Source organism: Mugil cephalus, chromosome 11 (assembly GCF_022458985.1).
Source record: "Mugil cephalus isolate CIBA_MC_2020 chromosome 11, CIBA_Mcephalus_1.1, whole genome shotgun sequence".
Taxonomy (NCBI): Eukaryota; Metazoa; Chordata; class Actinopteri; order Mugiliformes; family Mugilidae; genus Mugil; species Mugil cephalus.
The window spans coordinates 9125163-9148593 of record NC_061780.1 but is presented as its reverse complement, the minus strand read 5'-3'; the positions used below and the strand labels follow the sequence as shown (position 1 = coordinate 9148593).

Here is a 23431-nt window from a genome sequence, read left to right as displayed (position 1 = left end):
TCTTTCCCTGTCTGGCCCCTCTCTCCTTTCTCGCTCTCTTTTTCTCTCCCCCCTCCCCGCATACACATGCACACCTTAGATGCACAGTTTGTACAGTGGAGGTGACAGAGGGGACAAATTACTGAACATTTCACCATGAATCTGCAGGACGGATCTGCTGCATTCATCTCCAACTCATCAGCCATGAAGGGAACTCAGTATATACTCCCAAGTTGGTGCGTTCAATGTGGAAAAACGTGCAAATGAAACAGCACTTTACTAATAACATACCTTGCTGTAAATGTAAGAAAGTAAATGTATAAAGGTGGGAATGTGGGTGTTTTTGGCCTTTGTGATGAAAACAGGAAATAATTTTGTGTGAGCCTCTACGTGTTTTTCATTAAGTGGGGTCGCACTGTAAAATGGTCTGCAGATGGTCGCTGCAGACTCTCTGGGAAAAAAAAGAAGGGGGGGGGGGTTCTACTTTTACACCATCAGTGGAGGTCGAATAGTTGACAGGAATCTTGAAGTCGCAGTGATGCCTGATGTGCTGCAACTCGGCCACGATATTGGAGGAATGCGCTTTTGTCGCTCGCAGGGGGTGGAGTTAGAAAGTGAACGAGTGCTGCCTACCAAACACAGACAGGAGAAGGAGGAGAGCAAGAGAGAGAGGGGAGAGACGGGTGGGCAGGCTGCTCACCGTAAGCGATGGTTGTCGGAAAGAGTCTTGAAGACCTAATGAAACTGGCTGGTTGAATTGTTCGCAGCGATTAGAGAGATCAGTGAGCGGGGCGTGCTTTGCATCTCTCGGATCCTTGGAAGGGGGAGAAAAAGAAGCTGCAGCAGCACACTGATAACAAGAACAGTTAAGAAGGGGAAGAAGAAGAAGAATAGGACTTGTTTTAGATTGGCCGTTTTTTTTCCATGCGTATTTTTCCCTCTGTGAGCCTTTTCACATCGGCAGCTCACAACTCTTTTGCATCGCACCGGACTGTTTTACGCACCGGGGGAACACCGACCTCCCGCTTGGACCCGGTACCGTCCTCCAACACTCATCTGGCGGGCTTGGAAGCTGCAGATCCCGGTGAGAAGAGAGGACCAGGCGAGGCTCAGTCATAGAGGGGACCCGTTCTTACGGACCATAAACCCCCTTGTTTGAAACCCCAGGATTTGTTGGGGAGGGAGGAGGAGGGGGAGGTTCGCAGTGTCTGGTTTACTGGGGAGGAGGTGGTGGTGGTGGTAGGGTAGAGGGGGGGTGGCTCGGTCACTTAACACCACAATAGACTTTTGAGTTTTTACAACACTTATTAACTACATCCAGAACAGTCTTTGAACCGTTTGTATGCATGCATGAAGCTTTTGTTTCCCCCCTCTTCCGTCTGCTAGGCATTTGCTGGGATGTTTGAGTCGTGTTGTTTGGTGGGGTGAAGGGACCGAGAGAGTGGCCGGAGAGACCGAAGGGACGCAGGCCGAGAGAGGAGCCGGGAGCATGGCTCTGATAGCGCTGTCTCTCTGGGTGCTAACGAGTCTCACCTGGGTGAACCTGCTCCAGGTGTCAGCCAACAGGCACTCCGTTTACTGGAACAGCTCTAACATACAGTAAGACCCCCTCCTCACTCTTTCTACTTCACACTGTGCCTGTGCTGTTTCCCTTGATCCCTCTATTCTCCATCTGTTAAAGGAAGGGAAATGTCCCGGTGTGCACTCTCTGTCATTTTCATACCTTCACACTTGGAGTCCCTCTGTGGCTTATTGCTGCTCCAACCTTGGCTCCCATGCCTCTCTTCAATGTTTTATCGGCAGGCACCTTTAGCCACATGTATGTTTTTCACTTAATGGAAGAAAGAAATGATCCAGATTTATGGAAACCACCTAAGCAGGCCTCATGTTTCTCTGCACGTAAAGCTATTTTTTTTTTTTTTTTGAGCCCCAAACGCTTCCGTCAGACCCCCACTGTGCAGTCAAGGTGCCTCCAAACCATCTTTTTCAATACCTTCTGTCTGGTCAGACATGTTTAGTTTCCACCAATCTCTGCTTCGACCTGTTTGTTCTATTCCCTCATTCCTCTCATCCCTCCTCTACCCTTACCCACACACTGTGGAGAAAAAAAAAGAAAGACAGTCACACGTGATTCTGTTTCTCTCCTTCTCTGTGTGTTATGTCTCTCCTCTCTCAGTCTTTCCGGGCCTTTTCTCCCTGTCTTCCCCTCTATCTGGTTCAATTAGGAGCACTTCTTCATCCTGACCCCATTGTGTTGCGGCAGTGTCACTATTCAATCTCTCCTTCTCGCTCCCTCTCCGACCGGCTCTCTCCTTCTATCCCCCTAACCCCCTTTCTTGTTTACACTCCGTCCGCTGGCCTTTTCGTTATCCTCCTAATCCTTTGCTTCTCGCTCCCATCTCCAAGTGAAAAAGCTCTTTTTCTCGTCACTCTCTCTGCTTTACTTGAAAGCTGCCTTTTGATTACTGTCCTCGAGAGTCCACGGCTCTGCTACTGGATTCTTGAGAATGTAGCATCGGCGAGCAGCAGCAGCACACTAGGCTCTTATCTCGTTACTATCTTGCACAAATCACAGGAAAATATTGTGAGTTTAACCAACCACAACCTCATCCGCACATAAAAATCTCATGTTCGGTTTACGGGCGCAACACACACGAAATGTTGCGAATTTGTCACCGAAACCAGTATTTGACACAGTTTCAAATATTTAGCAAGTTCTGGATCTGCTCCATCTAAATGTTATGTCTCAGAGGTTCCACAAAGACACATGTGACACATTAACACACACCTTCCTTTTCATTCTGCATCGTGCGCGGTGAATCTTGTCTTTGTGTGAAATGTGTTTTGGTTACCAGGCGTCTTTCAGAACATGTGGTACTTACCTCTTCTGCAGAATTTACTGGGCTCCAAGGATGAACTGTCAGATAAATAGCGACTCATTCTCATGACTGGGCTTATTAAAGGCATAAACAACGTGATGGCTAAGAAAATGCACAGTCGTTTTTGCGAGAGGAGGAGGAGGAGGAGGATGAATGAGTCTTCCCTCGCACAATCACTCGAGGCCAATGATTGTAGTTCAGGGCGTGGAATAAAACTATGAATTTATACCACCACAACAGAATTACTGTGCTGGAAGTACTGCATAAAGTAATAGGAGCGGAAAACGTTTGGTTATTGGTTGCGGTGCGATGCTGGAAACAATATTAGTTTTCCTCAAAGTGAGAAAATTATTTTCCGCACATTTTAGGGGAAATAATAATAACGCCTGCACAGTTTCTACTAATACGCTTTAGCCGATATTTCTCTGCGAACCTCCACGTGGAGGGCGCTCATTTTCAATTTCTATACTCTGGAATAATTTGCAAATAAATGCAAATGAAATTCCACGTTCGGTTTTCATTTCGGAGGGAGAAGTTGATTTTGGTAAAAATGCGGGATAAAGGCGCTCGGGGCGTGAAGGGAAGGGAAGATGTGAACCGCGGACCTCCGCTGTACGGTGTTAACCTTGGTGAATCACACGCTTAATTAAGTAATTTTTCAGTTGATTTCTGCTGTACGTTCAGAGCGTGCAGTCGTTGTTTTTTTTCCAGACAAAGCAGAAGGAGAACCAGAGCAGTCTGGAGCAGCCTAACCTTTAACCTGACTGTCCAGGAGCTGAGTACTGCAGAGCCCAGCAGCCTCTCTTCTCTCTCCCCACACATTCACTGCCAATATGTTTTTTTTTTTTTTTTTTTATTCCAGTGGCAGAATAGGCTTAGCCCCTGCAGTGTGAGTCCTAGTGTGTGCGTCTTTTATAAAAGGCTGTGGTTAATTAAAGAACGCATTGCATCTCGGTGGACCTGCCTCATCCCTGATCTTCCCATCTCGTGCTCTCCGTCTCTTCCTCACCGCGCACATGCACAGTGACGACGCGTGAACCGTGAGTCGGGGATAACTTTTTCAATTCAGCCTACTTAGTGAATTAGAAGAGAAAAGGGCCATGGACGGCGGTAACACAAAAGCCAAATAAACAGCAGGATAACCTGTCTGATCTACTCTTTCATACACCTCTGAGACATTTTTTTTTTTCCCCAACAGCCTATGAGCCTATTTTGAGAATTCATTTTAATCGCCGCGCTCAATACCGCTACATCCAACATTTGTGGGGTTGGCTGGCATGAATCTAGCCGTTGGCGATCGGCCTCCCCTGAGTTTCTCGAACTTGCTCTGTAGCGTGGAGGTTTAGAAGGCCAATAATAAGCTGTAGTATAGCTGTCAGTGTGAGTGGTAAACACATTGTAAAGCCCCGGGACCCTGCAGTTTCTCAACCAGCTTCTGACCCCGAGCCACTCATCAACCACAAGAGACAGGCTGAGACTGTTACCAGGGATTAACTGCTTCACACACACACACACACACACACACACACACACACACACACACACACTGATGAGCGTGTCTGTGTTTGTGCGCGCTCACGCCGTAGCGTGCCAACATATATCCACAAACATACACACATCCCCACGGTGGCCTGTTTTTAACTTCTAGACGATGAATCATTTCCCACGTCTGCGTCTTGCACAAAGGCTGCTACCTCTACGCCTATCAGTCACTTGTCACCGATATCCCTGGGCGTGAATGTGTGTTTAACTGTTTTTTGTTTGTGTGTGTGTGGGACCTGGTGTATGTGTGCCTTTGCCCTGTTACAGATGTCTCTGTTCATTGATGGGTGACCGAAACAAAAACAAATCCATCAGTCCGTTAAATCACACATTATCTTCCGCCACCTGGCAATTAACCACCGCTGGGAGATTGAGTGTGTGCGCAACGAGTGTGTAGCGCGCTGCTATACATATGTATGTGTGTAATTTAATAACGCAGCGGTTAGCAGATTTGCATAAGAGATATCTGCTGATATCCAGTATTTTATCAGATGTATATTATGCGAGTGATTAGGCCGCACACAAACAAACGCGTGCAGCGTGTCAGGGCCTGTGTTAATCCACGACTCCCATCAACCTTCCCGCGCGTCTCTAGGATGAAGCCAGCTGTTGTCGTATAAATGCACATGCGTATGTGGGGTAATTGATGCTGAGGTGGAACTGGTTTCGCATTCACCCAGCTCGTCAGGGAGTGGAGAGACACGTCACGCAAGGAGGGAGAGAAATAATGCGCGGATATGAGAAGAGAGAGGAATGCTGCGAGACTGCTAGGAGGGGAGAGAGGAAGTTGCGTCCAATAAAGATGGTTTCTGTGCTGAATTATTATAGAGCAGTTGGAGGAGGGTCAGCGTGATAATGGTAATAACGCCCGGGCCAGAGCCCTGATCCACACGCACTGAGGCCCCTGCAACACGAGCCTGCTTTAAACCTGTGGGAGCGCGAGACGGAGGACGGAGGGAGGTGGGAACTCAGAAGAGAGGATTAAAGAGGCCAATCGACAATTCCCTTTGACAGCAACACAAACCTATCTGTCTCCCAGCCCCACTTAGGACAACAGTATTTACATTTATGAATATCTGCACAAAGAGGAGTATTACTCACTCATAATCGCGAGACGCAAGGCCCGCCTGTGTGTGTGTGCATGTTTATGCAACGCATCCATCATCAGCTATATATGTCAGCCGGGGCTGCCCGGGCACACGTGCAGCAGAAGCTCACACCACACAGGCTCGGCGATGATCATAACCGTTACACAGACACAGTGATCAGACTATTCATTAGTGACGAATAATAAGGCCACATAGCGTACGGGTGAATGGAGTCTGGTTGGCGGGTGTGAACTTGTGTGTGTGTGTGTGCGTGTGTGCGTGTGTGCAGACGCTCTCACAGAGACGTCATTAATTAAAAGCAATAGGGAACACCTGTGTGATGGATGACTACTCTTTGCATAATAAGATCTAGTGGTCTTCTCTCCCCGTGCTGTTGCTCTCCTCTCTCTGTCTCTGCGTCTGCAGGAGTAAATATTTTTTTCTGATTGGACAGGTATTGTCTGGTAGGTGAGAGCACTAATAAGGGACATGCAGAGGAAAGGAGGAAAAGAAGTGAATTATTTTACCCTTTTCTGTCTTCTGTCTTTTTCTCTTTGGGGGTGTGCTAGATTTCAGGTGTGTGCTTCCTCTCCTCCTCCAGTTGCCTGATGGGAAAGCACTCCCGGGGTGGTGGTATTTTGGGAGCCGTGCGCTTTAATGCGAATCTTGCGAGGCTCTTTCTCTGGGAAATTAACTTGGGCTAAATCTCGAAAAATACGTGGCGTTGCTTTTGAGGTCTTTTCCCCCCCTGCCCTCACCTCACCCACACTTTCTTTTCTTTCACTCTCCGCTCTCTTCTCCTCTCCCTGCGCTTTCAGATTTTGACCAAAGCCACCTCTCATGTATCATTCTCCAAACGGGCTCCCTTTGCAGATGGCATGAATTTACACACTCGCACATAAGACGTGCATTGATCATGAGAAAAAGACAAGATAAAAAACATGAAAATGTGTTTTTCTGCATCTCGATTGGCTCTTTCATTTCCTCGGGCTCCGTCCCGCTTACATGATCGACTAATCGGAAGCATTGCTGTGAAAATGGAGTATTGATGTTAAGCGTTGGTGCTCGTTTGGTCTGGAGTCAAACGCTAAGTTGTCACTGGTCTGGATTCAAAGGAAGATGGTTCTCAGGGAATCTACAGATGTAATTCTGCTAAGACCAAACTTGTATGAGTTGTTCCATTTAGATCAAGCCTGACACAAAGTGAGGGTCTTCTAGGTGTAAATGGCTGGTCCAGGTGGAGGCGACTGTTCCCACGTTGTGACTCAGCCGTCTTTGCAGTAATTCTCAGTGTCCTCAATAGAACCCACATCAACATGATGATTAAAAACACCCTGAGTAATATTAGAATTATTTTTTATTTCTTAGCGTAATCATCCACCAGTAACTCATTCTCGTTTTAGAAAAGTGCTTCATGGCAATCTGAGCTGTCGAAGAACGCCGATCACAATCTACGATTTCAAATCAATCAGGACCCACTGCCAGATGATTTTGATACGGCAGGAAAAAAATACAACTGAACACAGAAAGTAGTACCACTGCTAGTGCTTCCAACTCGTTGAGAATTTATTTTTGATGTAGTCGGCCTCGGGGGAGGTGGAGGTGTAGCGTGGTGGGCTGCAGTGAATTCACAAGCTAAGTGAACTACGCACGAGTGCTGTGATACTGCAGATGGAGTCGACGTTAATTCCCATCTGGACAACTGAGAAGAAATGATAAGTACAGAAATCCGTTTGGATGGCCACACGATTAAATTTAGTGTAAGTGGGGGGTTATTGACCTTGGTTGAAATAGTAAGTGCTGTTTTTGTGGGCTGTTTTCATCGTCAAGGATATGGATATGAATTAACTTGCAATACGTCTTTGTCAATGCTTGAACCAAAGGTTTATGTGATTTACGTTGCTGATAAAACACACAGAAAACACACATTTGCATGTCCAGTCCATCATGTCCAGTGTGGGTTATGCATGAACGGCGTGTTCGGATGGGACGTTGCATCCCGAACAAAATTAGTATCAATAAATTGGAATTCTTGAAGTCAGTCGGTACCGTTGGGTGCCTTTAAAGTTGGCATTTGTTGTTTCAAATTAAATTATTTACATTTATATGCCCATATCTGCAGAAATGGCCGTGCAAGGTTATCGTTGCATTTGCAGCCTGCTAAGAAACACCTTAGAGAAGCTCTGGAGCTCAGCTAAATCCTGAAGCAGATTTTCCTCACTTGTAAACACAGATAAAATTCTTTTATCTCTCGTACTGAAAGGATGACCATTATCTCTCTGTGACTGTTGGGCCAGTTAGGACTTATTTTCCGATTAGATACGCCCGATAATATGATTCCAGGTTAGCTTCTTATTGCTTTTTGTGCATGTGTGGGTTTTTCTTATTGGTGCTTCAGTTTCCACCTGCCTCCAGCCGCATGCCAACAGTGAGACTGGGAAGTCTAAATTACCTAAAGGTGTGAGTGAGAGTGTGTGTGATTGCTTTCCTTGCTTTTCTCTGTGTTAAGGCCACAGTATACTTTCTCAGAAGTGCTGTCTGGACAGTCTGAAAGTGATTTAAAGCTCCTCTCAGGTGTTCGGACAAGGTGGGCCAATTAATGTAACTTTCCGAGACCCACGCTGCGGCAGCCGCACCTGGGTTCTGGCCAGGTGTACACAGGTGTTAAAATGAGGCGATCTCAAAGTGTGTTGCAGATTCCTTCCTCCACATTCCTGCTTCCATCACTGTCCACGCTTGGTGCTTAACAGCGCTGAAGTGTTCCGGCAACAGTGGAATTGCTGTCACAGAAAGGACAAGTGACAGCTGCTAAAACTGGCACCTGAAAAACATCCAGGGATAGATGGGGTCTTCCTGCACCTGATGTCACAATGACTCCGCTTTGGTCCTCCACAAAGGACGTCTCTTAACGCGAGATAAAGACAATAACTGTATCTTCTGTAGGTTATCACTGAATATATTGCTCCAAAGGCTTCTTCCATATTCCCACCTCCCGTGTTGTTGGGCTTCTCTCCCACCTTCATATACTATAAATGTCGAATGTGACATGGTTTATTGGACAGGAGCAGCTCTATGTGACTCTCTGGCATTTTAGAAATTGGTCAGCTTCCCGCCTTAATGCAGTGACTGATGATTAAACAGGTATGAATTAAATTTATTTGAACAGATCTCATATCATAGCGGGGGCGTAGCATGACTTAGTGATATGGACTAAAAATCAAACCTCAGGCCAAAGGGTGACGCACAATATATCATGGTGCCTTTGTTTCGGGGGAGAAGATCTTCTGGAGTGTGAAGGCTTTAAACACAGCATGGGTCGACACAGTCTATACTTGCAGAAGAAATTATGAGGTGGTAAAAAGGGGCCTGTCAGAGGGTCTAATCTGGCCCACAGATGAATTTGCAAAGTGCGAAAATTACATAGAAGACTGCAATTTTTCTATGAAAATAAGTGATATTCCTAATGTGTTCACTGTTTTAGTAAGAGAAGTGGATAGAACACAAGACTGAGACCTGGGACTAAACAGCAGATTGCAATGTGCCCAAATTGCACTTAATTTTGTTAAGATTTTTTTTTTTTTTTTTAAAGGATATTTTATTAAACATAAACATTCTCCTAATTTGCTTGTTCTTCTTTGCACTAACTAAAATGAGTTTGACACCCCGTGGCGCTGACCAATCGGCAACCTCATGGGTTGACAAATTGAACCAACGGGGAAATGCTGAAAGCATTTGTAGCTCCTCAAATGGCCACTTGTGGCTGGCACCAATAGCGAGCCAATCCCAGTGGAAGTCTCCATGATAAAATGTACGGAAAAAGACCAGTAACAATTTGGGGGTTTCGCAGAAAACGTTAAAGAATAAGCATGTTATACAACATAACTGGAATAAATAGATATAAATGATACTGTCTTTTCCTTCTTGTTTGAAAATCATTATACCTTAAAAAGTTGATTGCACAATAGCAGAGACGTGTTTCATCAGTGTAAGAACAAAGAGCCATTTGAAAGTGAACTGATCTGATCTGCGCACATGAGCACACGTGCCGTCAACACACACACGCAATCATTGCGTTCGCTGCTAATTTCACTGTGTGTTGGCGGTCTGTGTGGAGGTTATCCAAGGACGGAGTCTGCATGAGTACAGGCATAGGAAGGAAAGATCTCGCAAATTAAACGGCAGCAGTGAATGTGACTTTTTGAGTGTGGAATGAAGGCTTCAGTGGATCTTTATTGTGTATCCTCAGAGTTTATGCCGCAGTAACCGAAGGGATCGTCGTCAGAGCCGCGCAGTGTTTGCGGCGCTTAAGTTAAATGGTCCCTTCTGAGGCGGATGAGTTGCCTTTTTTTTTTTTTTTTTTTCCCTGACAGGCGAATTATTGAATGACCGTCTTCTCTCGTTATCGGTAGATTTTAGACAAAGTGCGCGGCGGAACGAAGAAGAAAGAATTTATCTTTCCCACCCATGTGTTAAATTTGAGCAAATTGTCCAGCGGGGACAGATCCCATGGCGATGGACTAGAGGCACAATAATGCACATGCACACACTTGATGTTGCTGATATTAACATTATTCTCTGAGCCGATGCCTAAGCTCCAGCAGTGTAATCAGGTGCTAATAACAAGGCTGTGATGTTTACAAGCTGTTTCAAAGCGCTTTATGTATTGGTGTGTGTGTACGCGCATGTGTGAGCGATCTCTATGTGAAGTCTACTCTATTCCCTGCCAGTGCTCTTGGGGCTGTGGTTGGAGGAGGAGGAGGGGGTGCTAATAATGACTGTCAGTTCTTAGACACACACACGCGCACGCACACACCAGATGCTCATATGGTGTGTTTGTGGCTAATGATAGCAGCATAGCAGCAGTCTGAAGCCATATGCTGGGCCTGATCACTGCAGAGCGGTGTGGTCTAGCGTTAATAAACTCAACCGACATGACAATTAGCAATCCCATACAGTCACACGCGAAAATGCAGTTGTTTTCATGAAACCCTCACTCACCGGGAATCAACTGTTGGCAGACGGGACAGGACAGGACAGGGGAGCAGCAGGGAGCACAGGAAACCTATTTATTGTGTCTGCTCAGTGGGCAGGAATGACGCTTATTGTTGAGCTTCGATTGTGAATGTTGTTATCGATTCATCGGGATTTGGGCGGCGTCTGATCTGCATTTTTTCAGCACACGCACTGGAGATGATGACGGGTTCCATTCTGAAGGGGGCTCCTTCGTAACAGGTTTCCAGGAGAAACAATTACGGGGAGATATGAGAAAGGCTTGATTGTGAAGGTTTGATTTGGTAGCCAGAAGGAATAGAGGCTAGGCCGACTCCCCATTTCAGCTAACTGCAGAGGATAGAGAATTATGCTTATTCCATCCACAGAGAGAGCGCGGCAGAGAGGGAGAGAGTCTTTAATTGAGGTTTTATCCATTTAAGCTGTCACTAAGAGACCAACTCTGAAACCTTTTAACCACTCTCCTCTCAGTAATGACACAAATCAGAGAGGAAATGTGTTTGTGTCTGAGCTTCGGCGCGAGTGCGCGCGGTTGTGTGTGTCCGTGCATGTTAGCGTTTGTGCAGCAGGAGGGTAATTATGCGGAAATTGGGAAACGGCTAAGTGAATTATGACCTTGTTTCAGCAGAAGGCTTTAATCAGTCCCAGCCAGGCCAGAGAAAGAGGCAGAAATGTTCACTGTGCAACGACTCTGCTCCTGGTGGCAACAGGAACCAGTCGGCCTCAGTGGAAACCAGGCAGAAAACTCACGTATAATGATGACGTTGAATCGATTTTGGAGTTGTACTCGTTTAGTTTGGTGTCATGTTTAGTTTGTCGCTGTGCGCTGTATCTGTGTGCAGAGTGGTCAACCATGTGTGTAGCTCTGGGAGGTAGTTAGTTATGATATATATATATATATATATAACACAAATACAAATAAAATCCTTTAGAGTTTTTTGAGTTTTGAACCAAAACGAGGATTACACTATCACAACAGTACCCAAAACAACCGGGACTGCAGCTGACGTTTTCAGGCCAAGGACCCCTGAACTGATGGGTAGATTAAGTAGGGACCCCCTACCTACTATAGTCAAGATTCAAGATCAATTTATTGATCGCCACGGGGAAATATTTTTTTTCCCAAGAGTCCCAAGATGAGAAAGAACATATATGCCCCAGACATAGACATTAGAATAACAATCAAACTAAGATAAAATAATCTTAAAAAGAATGAGAATGAGGTAGTAAAGAATTACAAATAAAATATACAGCCCATTTTACATGGGATAAACAAGCATTTATATACAGACATAAGACATGCAGACATTTAAGTGTCTCATATGTGTTCTATATTAAACTAGGCCTATATTGCTATTTATAAATATGCATTATTATTATCATTTTGCATTCAGTATTAAGCTTTTCAAATAATATACAGGTTCAGATATTCATTTTATTACCAAACATGTGCGACAGTAGGGTGGCAATAACGTCTTCTGACTCCATTTATCCCTTTACTAAAATATGTTGGATTCAGGTTAATGTGTATTTAAAGAAATTGTGGGGCAAGATTTTGTGACTGATTTATCTTGGAACAATCAACGGACAGAGGAGCATGAATGAAACCCGTGTGTCCACTGTCCACTGATGGTCGGTGGTGTTGCTTATAGTTCTGTCAGGCTTGTGCTTGGAGTTATCTTCGATTTTTGTGTTTACTTCTCAAGCCGGTCATTTTACGTTTCCACCTCTGGTGGAATCTGTGCGTGCACGTGGTGCGCGTGTGTTGAAAAGGAGTGTGTGCTTGCTCATGTATGAAGTGCTCCTGCTGTTAAGATGTGTGTCGGGTCAGCAGCACTGCTGTGTGTCTCAGAGAGCCTCTGCCGCTCCTGGTGTGGCTGTCTATTTCTGCCAGCGTTGGATCGATGGCGTCCCACAGACACTGCACTCTTCTCTGGATGTTTCAGCCTGTCCTCTCCCTCCCCTTCCTCCCTCTGCCTCCATGTCTCTCCTGTTGGCTCGTCCTCTTGGCATCACTTCCTCTTCTTCTCCTCCTCATTGTCCTCCCCTGCATCATCGTACTACTCTCGAGTCTGTCTCTTCAGACTAGACAATGAGCTCCCAGTGTGTGTTGGTATTTTCTGCTCGGTTCTCGCTGCTTCTTCGTGAGGGACTCCTGGTCTCGTTTTCACATCTTGGCCAGTTTGTGCTGAATGTCAACTTGATGTCGTAGCTCTTGGCTGTGTTTTTTTTTTTTTTTTTAGGGCTTGTGAGTGTGTTTACGGGGTAAATGTGATTTACTGTAGTTGAGGTTATTTAATATAAAGAAATTAATTATCTGCTATTTTTATAATCCATGATGCGTTGCAACGTTTTCAAGTTGCAAATATTCATTGGTTCCAGCTTCTTTAATGTAAGGGCTTCCCGTTCCTCTCTCTTTCATCGTGTTAATTATATTGAGTTTTGGACAAAACACAGCAGATTTCATCTTCAGCTGTGACATGTTTTTTCACTAAACAGCTAATCGTTTGATTAAAAAATGAACAGTAACATGAATAGATAATGATGAGCATTAGTTGCTGCTCTCAGTTGAGCAGAAATAGACAGCATCAGTGGAATGGTTTTATTATGGCGCCGTGTATGTACTAGCTGAAAACCATTAAAAAAAAAAAAAAAGAATATCATTGGATGTTGAGCACCTGGACGGACAAAAACCTATTTCACGTCATTCCCTTAGGCTCTAGGAAATTGTGATGGGAACACATAAATTATTGAGAGATATACTGATAATAGAGAATTGTAATTTGCAGCCTTAAATTGTATTTTTAATTAGTGAACATGGTCTCGTCAGGTAAAACTAAAGTCTGAGTGGTGCTTAAGGTTTCACAGGTCAATGAGGATGTATCCGCCCCGGTAGAAATGTTTAGTTTGCTAAACAGCTTCGTAGCCATTTCAATTTTCAGTTGACTTGAGAGCAGTAGTGTGACCCATCCATTAGCTGCTGTATTTGTGCATTCATGGCCAAATAAAGCTGATTCTGATTTAAATAACCGTGTAAACGCGTGATCTCATCTCATCTTTGGAATTAACACATACTTTCAGCGATGTAAAGACTTTGGAGAAACGATAGAAAAATGGCGACTGCAAAACGAGGAACTGTTGATACAAGCTACATCCTGCACTAAAAAGATGACCAGAGCCGGAAGGAGAGCTGAAATAAGACCAAACTAACAGCACCTCACAGCCGGTAGAACCAATTCATGTCAAGAAATTCTATTCTGATTGAGGTTTTACATAAACGCATCATTTTATTTAGCATTCATGTAAAGACTGGGAATCTCTAAATCAGAGTTACTTCAGTAGAGTATAAGAAATATTATCCGTGCGAAACATAGACATAGCTACCTGCTAAAAATTCCATTGAGAATACACTGATGTAAGAACCAAACTGAAAAGCCTGTATATCCAGTAATTCGCTAAATTAAATACATAAGAATCTAGTCTTCTGTCATAGCTACTGTGTGCAAATCCAGTGGTTCATAAAACAGATTCAGTCATTTATTCGCAGCATTGCATAGATAGATAGATAGATAGATAGATAGATAGATTACTGTAGCTTATAGTGTGCAATTCATTTTTTTTTTCCAACATTCGCCTACATTTCCACAAGAGACGCCGGTGTCTTTTTGAATACATGTGTGCACACTGAACAGAGTCAATGGTTGTCGGAGGAGGGAGAGATACAATGAGGATGGCTGGCATCACTCCTAACACCCACGCTGTCTGTAGGCTCTACGCTCTGCTCCGGTGCTCCGAGGTACAAGAATGTGCTAGCGCCGTAGCCGTAGTAAGGATGCATATGAATGAGTGTTTACTATCTCGGGCCGAGGCCTCCGTCCCGTTCGACTGTCTCGCCGCTAATGAAAGCGTAAAGCCCGGGACGACTGCTGGAGGTGCATGCATACACTGTCTTAATTTTCACTTGTGCGAGAGGGAGGGGAGGGGAGGGGTGTGTGGTGGGTGGAGGAGCCGCGTGGAGGATGCGGGGGTTGCAGGGTTGTTGTAATGAATGTACTGCAGTTAAAAAGAATTCTGTGTCACTTCCCGGGAGAGAGGGAAATAAAGGTGGTGGCGGTGGTGGAGGGAGATGTGGGAGGGGATGTTGGGAAATAGGATGTGTTGTGTTGATGGAGCCGGGTTCTTCGCAGCCAGGCAAACTCTCCTCCCATTCTAGTGTGTGTGTGTGTGTGAAAAAAAAAGAAGGCATGTGAATGCCCCACAGCCTACAAGCATGCCACCCACACATGTATTAGACCCATACATATGCATACTTTTCTCCTCCTCTACATCTCTTTCCATCTTCCCCTTCTGTTTTCTCACCTCCGTATCATCACACACACACAGTCTTTCGCTAACGCGCACATATGTGCGGGCAAAACTTGTTTCATGGGGACAGTGTCTGTCATTACCTCCCACGGGTTCCTCAAGGGATCACATTGTTATTTTCTACCAGCCCTCATCAAATAAAACGGAGCAAAGGGAGAACACACACACTCCCCCACACGCAAATATATGAGAAAAACACACACCACGCAGCCCTGTTCGCTAAAATATGATTGAAAACGGAATGATGCCACCCATCCGCCCACTCTGTGTGTGTGTGTGTGTTGTAAATTGTTGCTCGCGCTACGCCGAGTGAGTAGAGTTTTTTTTTTTCCCCCTTGAGGCCAACAGCAAAGCCCAGCATTTGTGTTGCATCACGAGCAGCGGTTTTCTACTGTATCAGTTCAGATAATCAAAGTCTCCGGGCCGTCTTCTTAGACTTGATATGAGGACTAGTTTAACTCTGCACCAGTGATATCTTTTGGCCTCTGTTGTCGTGCGGAACAAGAGAGACCAGACAGAGGGAGAAAAAAAAATCACTGACAAGGGCAAAGGGGAAGAAGGGGAGGGCACCAAAGAATAGAGAAAAGAGGGCCCTGCAGAACAGTACTGCCAAAACCGAGGTCAATTGTGATGAAAATGGCCGTTCACATGACCACAATAGCGGCTGAGTGACAGCACTAAAGCGGCATGGACGGGCTTATCCTGATCACTCAGGGCCTTGACTGGGGAAATCACAATGCCCTGGAGATCTGTCCTTTTTGGGCTTGGAGGATCACAGAGCACCCACGGTCCCAAGCTTTGGCCCTGAAACGTCCCTGACATTACCATATCAATACTGCCCTGGCTATTCCGCCAAGGAGCAGGGCGGCTAGCGATAGTGCCTCCCGGTTAGCATCGCCCCGCGCCTTCACAAGGCTATTCAGCAGGGTGTCAATGCTAACTCAATACCGAAAGTGTGAATGGGAAGAAGTGTACGCTCACTCCTGTAGGATGAACCCGTGTCTGCGCTGCATTCAGGCCAGTGTTCTGTTGGTGTGCATATGAGTCTCAGTATTTAGTCTCTCCTTCCTGCTTTATATCTCTGCCCTGCTACATTCTTCATATGTTCATGTTCCCGGGCTCAATGTTGAATTTCATCGCTCGTTTGGTGCCAACTGAAATGCGTCCATTGATTCAATGTTACTGAAGACTTGAAAATTCCAAAGCCTGGCGAGTTCTCCAAGCTCAGTTCAGACCACAGTTTCTAATTTGAATATTTTTTTTTTGCCAATTTTGGACAAGATGTTATTATCAGTAAGCATCCAGCCAGCATTTTAAGTTTGTTTAAAAAGTCTGGCGATCTTGTCGTTTAAAAAATTAAAGGGTTTTGTCAAAAAAAAAATAAAAATAAATAAAAAAATCCTCTTCCTAGAAGTGTATTAATAAATTTGAATATTTGCAATTCAGTCATACGCCTGCTTGCGATTTGGGATGTGACTGAATTAAACAGTTCTGAGATTTTTCTCCGTAGCTGCTGTTTCAGAGTCAGGAATAAACTTTTTTTTTTTTTTTGGCAACATAGACAAAATAAATAAACTTGAACTGGGCTGCTCTTTGCAAATCCATAAAGTATTTCACGTAGGTCTTCGCGACTGTTTATCAGTTACAAATTAGTGTTTTAATTTAGCTTCTGTCACCATGAGGTCAAAAGCAACAGACACTTACACAGGAAGGTGGATTTAGTGCAGGACTGGTTTATTGAATGCATCCATTTTCACAAGTGTACCTAATGTTTTGGCAAGTGAGTGTTTGTACAGCTCTCTGTACTATATAGATGTAAACTTGCTGCTTGTGCTGCTACTTGACTGCAGCAGGGCATGTATGATCATTGTGTGAGTGGGTGTGCACACGTGTATGTAGTTAAGTCCCATCATTATTATACTAAAATTATATCACTTACCACCTTCATATTGTACAGGTAAAATATTAAAGTTTTGCACATTAGCATGGATAATGCCATTATAATGTGAATTCATGATTAGTACAATGAGTATTAATATCACAGACCTCAAAATAATAAAAAATAAACTTTATTTCCTCTGCTGCCTCACTCATTTGTGTACATAACGCCTTCTTGCAGACCCAGTACACACTCACAGCTCTTGAAGTTCTGCATGTGCTTGATGCCTTCAATCATTTGTCTTGTCCCTGTTTTTTTTTCTTCTTTTTTTCTAACAGGAACTAAAAAATAGTTCCCCTACAAAGAAAAGCATCGTGTTTTGGCGCCTCTGCTTCGGATAGAAAGCTGCACAGTGATGCTGGGTGTGAAAAAGTAGAGAGCGCGGTGTGAGCCCACGTTACGGCCTCCCTGCGCTGTCAGGATCTCATGACACGTGACACTCGCGTTCTATAACCTTTTATATCATTACAGTGACATTAGAGATAACAGTCGATACAAGTACACGCCACAATGTAGTGTTAACCTGATTATTACGCAACGGGGAGGAAATGGATGATCTCGAGGAGAAGGGCTGGACTTCAAATGATGCAGAAGGGACGGGGGAATGAGAAAGAGAGAAGGGGAGCGAGGGTGGGGGGGGGGGAAAGGAAGGAGAAAATCAATGGAAATAAAGTAAAGGATAGGAAACTAAAAGGGTAATGAAGGGATGACGATGAGGAAGACAGGTGATGTATTGGTCGTAGACTTCTTGCCTTGTCATTGGAAATCAGAGCCGCGGGGCAGGACGCTCGTTGATTTGCTGCTCTTGTTTGAATCTGTCAGTCAACATGGACGCACACAAACACACAAACACACACACACGTGGTAGCCCCCAGTCTGTCACTGAGTATCGGCAGAGAGCTGAGAGGTTATCATGCGTCGTCAGGTGCCAGACCGACTCTTGGTAGCAGGTTTGTCATTTGTAATTAGAGAGAAAAGGAGCGCTGGCTTGTTTCTTCTCACCTCTCTCTCTCTCTGTCTCTCTCTCTCTGGCTGAAGGGTGTCTCTGGGTATCGACAGACAAGTGATGAGGCATGAGGCATGCCAACGCGCGCACACACAAACACATGCCCTGACACACGTTTGATGGGCCAAGTTTGATTCCATTAAGTGGAGTTTGTCAGTTAGTCAGTGAAGTGCTGGGGCGAATGCTGATGGCCAGACAGTGAGTCCTACACAGCTAAACGGGATCTGAAGCCGCCTGTTCAGGCACTCACAACACTGAGGGTGACTGAGCAGTGGCAGGCCTAACTATGACTATTTTATGTCAGTCACATATACTCACACACGGCCTATCTGGTGTTGTATGGCTGTGTGGTCACGGTCCATGCGGCTCTGAGTCCTGGTCACGGTTAAAAGGGCTTCCTTCTTGAGAGGAGGAGGGAGCGGAGTCTTAAGACGGGGGAAGGAGATGGGGGGAGGGGGGTTGGGGGAAGAGGAGTGGGAGATAATAGGAGAGGGCTAACAGTGGGGGTGGAGGGCTGGGATGGACCAAAGAGGGAGTGAAAAGGGGAAGATAGAGGCTGAAGGTGGGTTTTCTGAGTATGAAAGCCTGCGTGCCTCCATTCCTGTGCCATTGATGTATTCTAATGCTAAGTGTGTAATGCTGGGCCTCGACTGGTCTCTGGGAGAGACGAGCCTTTGATAGGCACAACCGAGCTCTGGGACAGATCCCTCGCATGCCATTCATATGCATATCTCTCAGCGAGTGTATATGTGTGTACGTACAAACTGTTTTTTTTTTAAGTAACATTTTTTTTGTGCCAGTAGTAGATTGGTCAAATTTCCATATCAATGTGTGCACGTTTTAGACTGTTTGGAGCATCACACACACCCTAATCCCAAATTAGCCTTCAAGACCGTGCGGGTGGATGATTTTTTTATGATCTGGCATCCTATGATTGTGACTGTTTGATTTTTTATTTTTTTTTATGGAGGCAGCATTTAAAGGTGCAGCTTCGTGCGTGTGGCATCAGTGTAACGCACCACATCTGATCACATAATTGGCCATCTACAGGAGAGGGCAAAGTGCAGAAATTCAAAGCTGAGTCCATCTCACCACTCTGTCTTGGAGGTGTGTGTGTGTGCAACATGACGCTTGTGTGCCCCTATGTGTGTGTGTGTGTGTGTGAGGAGGAGATGGCGCTGTTTTTGTGCGCCTTGCTTTTGTTTGCCGTGTGTTCCGGTCCCCGTCCGATTACAGCGTGAAATTCCGCGCACATTGGGCGGCGACGGGGAGTCTCACATGTGGATGGACACGCACAAACGAGTGCACAGACTCCGTAACACGCCGGAGCCGAGGAGTCAGAGAGGCCTGTTAATGACTGTCGGGGACAGAAAGGGAGTGGGACTGTGGTGGTGTCAAGGCTTTGTGACGGATGCTGGTTGTAAAATGCCTTGCTCACAGGTTTATTGTTATGAAAAAAAGTAACGATCAGTTTCAGCAAGATTGATGCCATTCCTTCTTTCTCTCTCCCCTTTTCACACACTCACTCACACACACACACACAAACACACACACACACACACACACACACACACACACACACACACACACACACACACACAGGGTCCTAATCCCCCTCTGAGCCCTGAAGAGTCTCTCCATCAGTGACCCTCCTTCCATTTGAGCTCTTTAGTTTGTTTCCCTCCCTCCCCTTCCTTCTCACATTCACTCCTCCACTCCAACCTCCTCTCCAGCTTGTTCATCTTCGCGTTCACCTCCTCTCACCTGCGTACTTCAACCGGCCGCTGTGTATTTATCTGTGCGCACGCTCTCCCGTGCTCGTAAGCATATATATATGTGTGTGCTTTCGCTGGAGATAGGTGGGAGGAGAGTGTCAGAGAGTGCTCGCCTTTATACTTTCATTGTCTCCCCTTTTGCTCAAGAATATGATGGATGTTTCAAAACAGAGCGATGCCTGAATATCAGTACCAACCACTGATGTTGCCTTCACCTCTGAGTGTGTGTGCGTGTGTGTGTGTGCGCGCATGCTCGTGTGCTCAGAGGCACTGGAGGTTATTTGATCTCATCGTGTTGTTGGAGAGGAGGCTGCTCTCGTGCTTTATGGCCAGCGCTATAGGGAGATATGCAGCTTCACCTGCCTCTCCTCAGCCATCCATCATCCCTCTCTCAGCCGACGAACGCGCTGCACTCATCTTATTACTTCCTCTCGTACCCTCAGAAACATTTAAGACTTTGTCTCGCCGACTTGCACTTACACATGCCATAATGTATGCACACATTCCCCTGGCTTCCTCCCCAGTTTGGCGAGAGGAATGAGAGCGACGGTGCCGGCGCGCTTTCGTGAAAGCGTGTCAATGAGTGACACACGAGTGTGTTTGTGTGTGCGTGCACGCGCACCCGTGTGTGTGTGTGTTTCATAATGGTTCTCCAAGTGATTATAAGCTGTTGCTGTGTGTAAGCAATGCAGCTCCTTCGTTAAGATGTTAAGTGTGTGGTAAACTGAACAGAGGCGAAGACTCAGCTAATGACTGTTTCTGCACACTTCATCAGATCGCTCGCCTGCAATATTGCCTCATATCACTCTGTGGCACCATCGGCACTTAATAGTGTGTGTACGTTTGGTAGCGTGTGTGTGTGTCTGTGTGTGTGTACGTACGTTTGTTCACGAGGTATATTGCTTTGTAGGGCCATTACAGTTTAATAGGCAAAGTAGAATGTGCGGCGCGTTAATGCTCCGGCAACATGAAGTAATGACACAATAAAACAATTAAATATGGTGGAGGAGAATTACTTTTTGAACAAGCCGCACCTAGAAGCAATTTGGACTGAGACGGAATAAACAAAAAGTACAGATCAGGCTTATTAAGGCTCCCCCTCCCCTCTCTCTGTGCGACTGTAAATTTGCTGATTCACAGACTGATAAATCAAAGAGAAATTCTCCTTGAAATTAGATTGAGGTGATTTCTGGGTAATTACGTGCACATTTATGAGGAGTGTGCCCTAACAAGAGGTAGTGCTTTGGTCTAGAACACATTACAGCGCTCAGCCTCCGAGTTATTTCCATTATCAATCAGGCTGTCAATAATTTTTTAGATTAATGGCTTAGACGATAAGGTGTCAGAGCGCTTTGAAATATGGCCTTAACAATAATGCTGAACTCAACATAAAAGCTTCCAATTGATTATTATTATTTTGTTTTAATAAAAGGGCCAAAGTCTGAACATTTTTATGGTGATAGGGAATGGGAGAACGTTCGCTTTTAATAAGCAGCAAATTGCCTGATAAATGACTCGATGTGTAAATTTGGACAGTTTTTGTCCATGAGTACGAGTCAGATATGTTTCTGTGGCAACGTAGTACTGTAAAATTTCAGGGGTGTTGCATGAGGTTGCAAGTCCCACACACACACACACACACACACACACACACACACACACACACACACACACAAAAGCTGTTATTGACTTTGGGTTTTGTGGAGTTTCCAAGTTGTCCCATTTTCTGCATAGGTTTTCTCTGGTTTGCTCCAGCAGTCTAAACGTGTGCTGCATAAAACCCTGTAGCTGTGGAGAGGAGTGTTCTATCCTGAGTGTGTGTCTCTATTTCCTATCAGTTTGATGGACCACTCTCATCTGATTAATTATTTTTTTTTCTTTACGCTCTCTATAACTGAGACGAAGCCTTTGAAAATGTTTTTATCTAATTACTAATATTAATAATTCATTGATATATTTTATATTGAGCATTAAATAGTTTATCAATGAACTTTAAAAAGCACCAGTCCTTGTGAAATGTTTGCTTCAGGCGGTTTGGAGAACTCGCCACAGTTCTTCTGTGGATTCATTCTCTATTTATATAATCACACGCTGACTAAATGATGCTGTGATCGGGGACTCCTTTTCCATTTTGTAGTTGAACATAGTTGTTTATGACTCCGGCTTGAGGCTTATTATCGTACTGAAGGTCTAGTTTACGACCAGTCGGACACCATTGTGCATTGTGACATCTGAGCTGCTGTGTGTGTGCGCGTCAGTTGACAGGTGGTGGAACAAATAAAATTTGGAAACAAACAAGGATTTTGCTGTGTGTGGTAATAGTGTTCTATTTAAAGCTGGGATTAGTGTCTGCAGTCTGGTGGACTTTTTACTCTTTTACTCACTGACAGCCTCCTCCAAAAACAGTTGTTCCATGTCCACAGGTTCCATAACACTGGAAAGTGTTAAACTGCAACAAATAGAAAACACTGACAACAATACAAGCCAGTGAATACATCTACACAATACTATGCTAGGCATAGGAAGTGTGTAGATGCGACTGTAGTCAGCATGAACATGAAAAGAATACGGGTCACGCATAAGGACAATTAGATCCTGCTATTCTTAAAGTGACACCACAAATAATCATACAACATAATTACTTAATACACATGAATTATCAATGAAACACGTCACACTTACGACATACTAACATATCACAATGCTCCTGTCGCCATGTAACTTTTAACTTCATATTTTTCAACTTTACATATTTGTAACAAAACGTTAGTATTAATAGTTATTTAGTAGAATAATAATTTAGACTGAAAGTGAGTGACACACTAGGCAAGTTACCAACAAGGCAGCAATAAGCAGTAGATGTTTTTTTCTGATGGTATTTCGTTCAGAAATGCCATAAATAAACATTTTCAGAACATTTGTCCTTAAACTTACACTCAAATAGATGAACATAAGGCGGCCAATTAGGGTCAGACCTCAAACCATATGCAAAGTAGGCAACAGTCGCGTGTGTACGTCTGTGCTTGTGTACGTGTTGTAAAGTGTGGGAGGCTGTGTCACTGTAAATTCTCTGACTCACTGACCAGACTAAGAAACCACCAGGAAAACTCTGAGGTGATTTTTGTAAATTTTTACGTAGGTGTTAGTCTAAGAGTATTTCTCTGTCCTTCTTCTCCGTCGTCTGTTTTTCTCTCTTCCTCTCACATGTGTCTTTATGTAATTGTTTACAGGAATCTGTTGAGAATTAGAGATCGAAAACCCATTTACAGAGGTTACCTACGTATAGTCACACTATTTGTCTGCTGTGAAATCGAAACTTTACCCTCTGCCGCTCTCTTCCTTTCTTCACCTCTTTTCCCACCGCCTCGGACTGTCTCTCGCTCGACCTCGCTCTCTCCAGGGGGGTCACAGCTCCACAATGGAGGGGCGATAAGAGAAGAGATACGATGATTGGGAAGAAATGAGGGAACTTTTTAAAGATAGAGTGTAAGAGGGAGAGGGGGAAGGATGGAGGGCAAGGCCATGTCCACATAGATTCTTGACTTATTTCTAAGTATGTGATTCCACACAGAGAAGGCGAATACATTTAAGCATGTTTAGTATTGAATGACGTTAGAACTCTGTCTGGTATTTAACATCTAGTGATGGATCAATTTACTGCTCATTATAGAAAAACCTAATGAGTAATGTAATAAAAAAAAACGAAGATGTACTTCAAAGTAGGTCTCATATTTTTTTACTCAAATTGTACAGTGATTGATATGATTGAAAATACTATTAAATATCAAATTCATGTGGAGATAATGGCGCCATAATCATCCATCAGGCAGGCGGCAAATGATTATTTT

General features: G+C 44.6%; 1 protein-coding gene across 1 annotated transcript in view; it reads left to right on the top strand.

Annotated features, from left to right (window-relative positions):
• Positions 1-578: 578 nt before the first annotated feature.
• Positions 579-23431, top strand: part of efna3b (ephrin-A3b) — a 58601-nt gene continuing 35748 nt past the window's right edge. The window contains exons 1-2 of the mRNA XM_047599567.1: positions 579-1063; positions 1366-1578. Of these exons, the coding sequence (XP_047455523.1) occupies positions 1469-1578 (110 nt within the window). The 5' untranslated portion in view covers positions 579-1063; positions 1366-1468. The remainder of the gene's footprint in view (positions 1064-1365; positions 1579-23431) is intronic.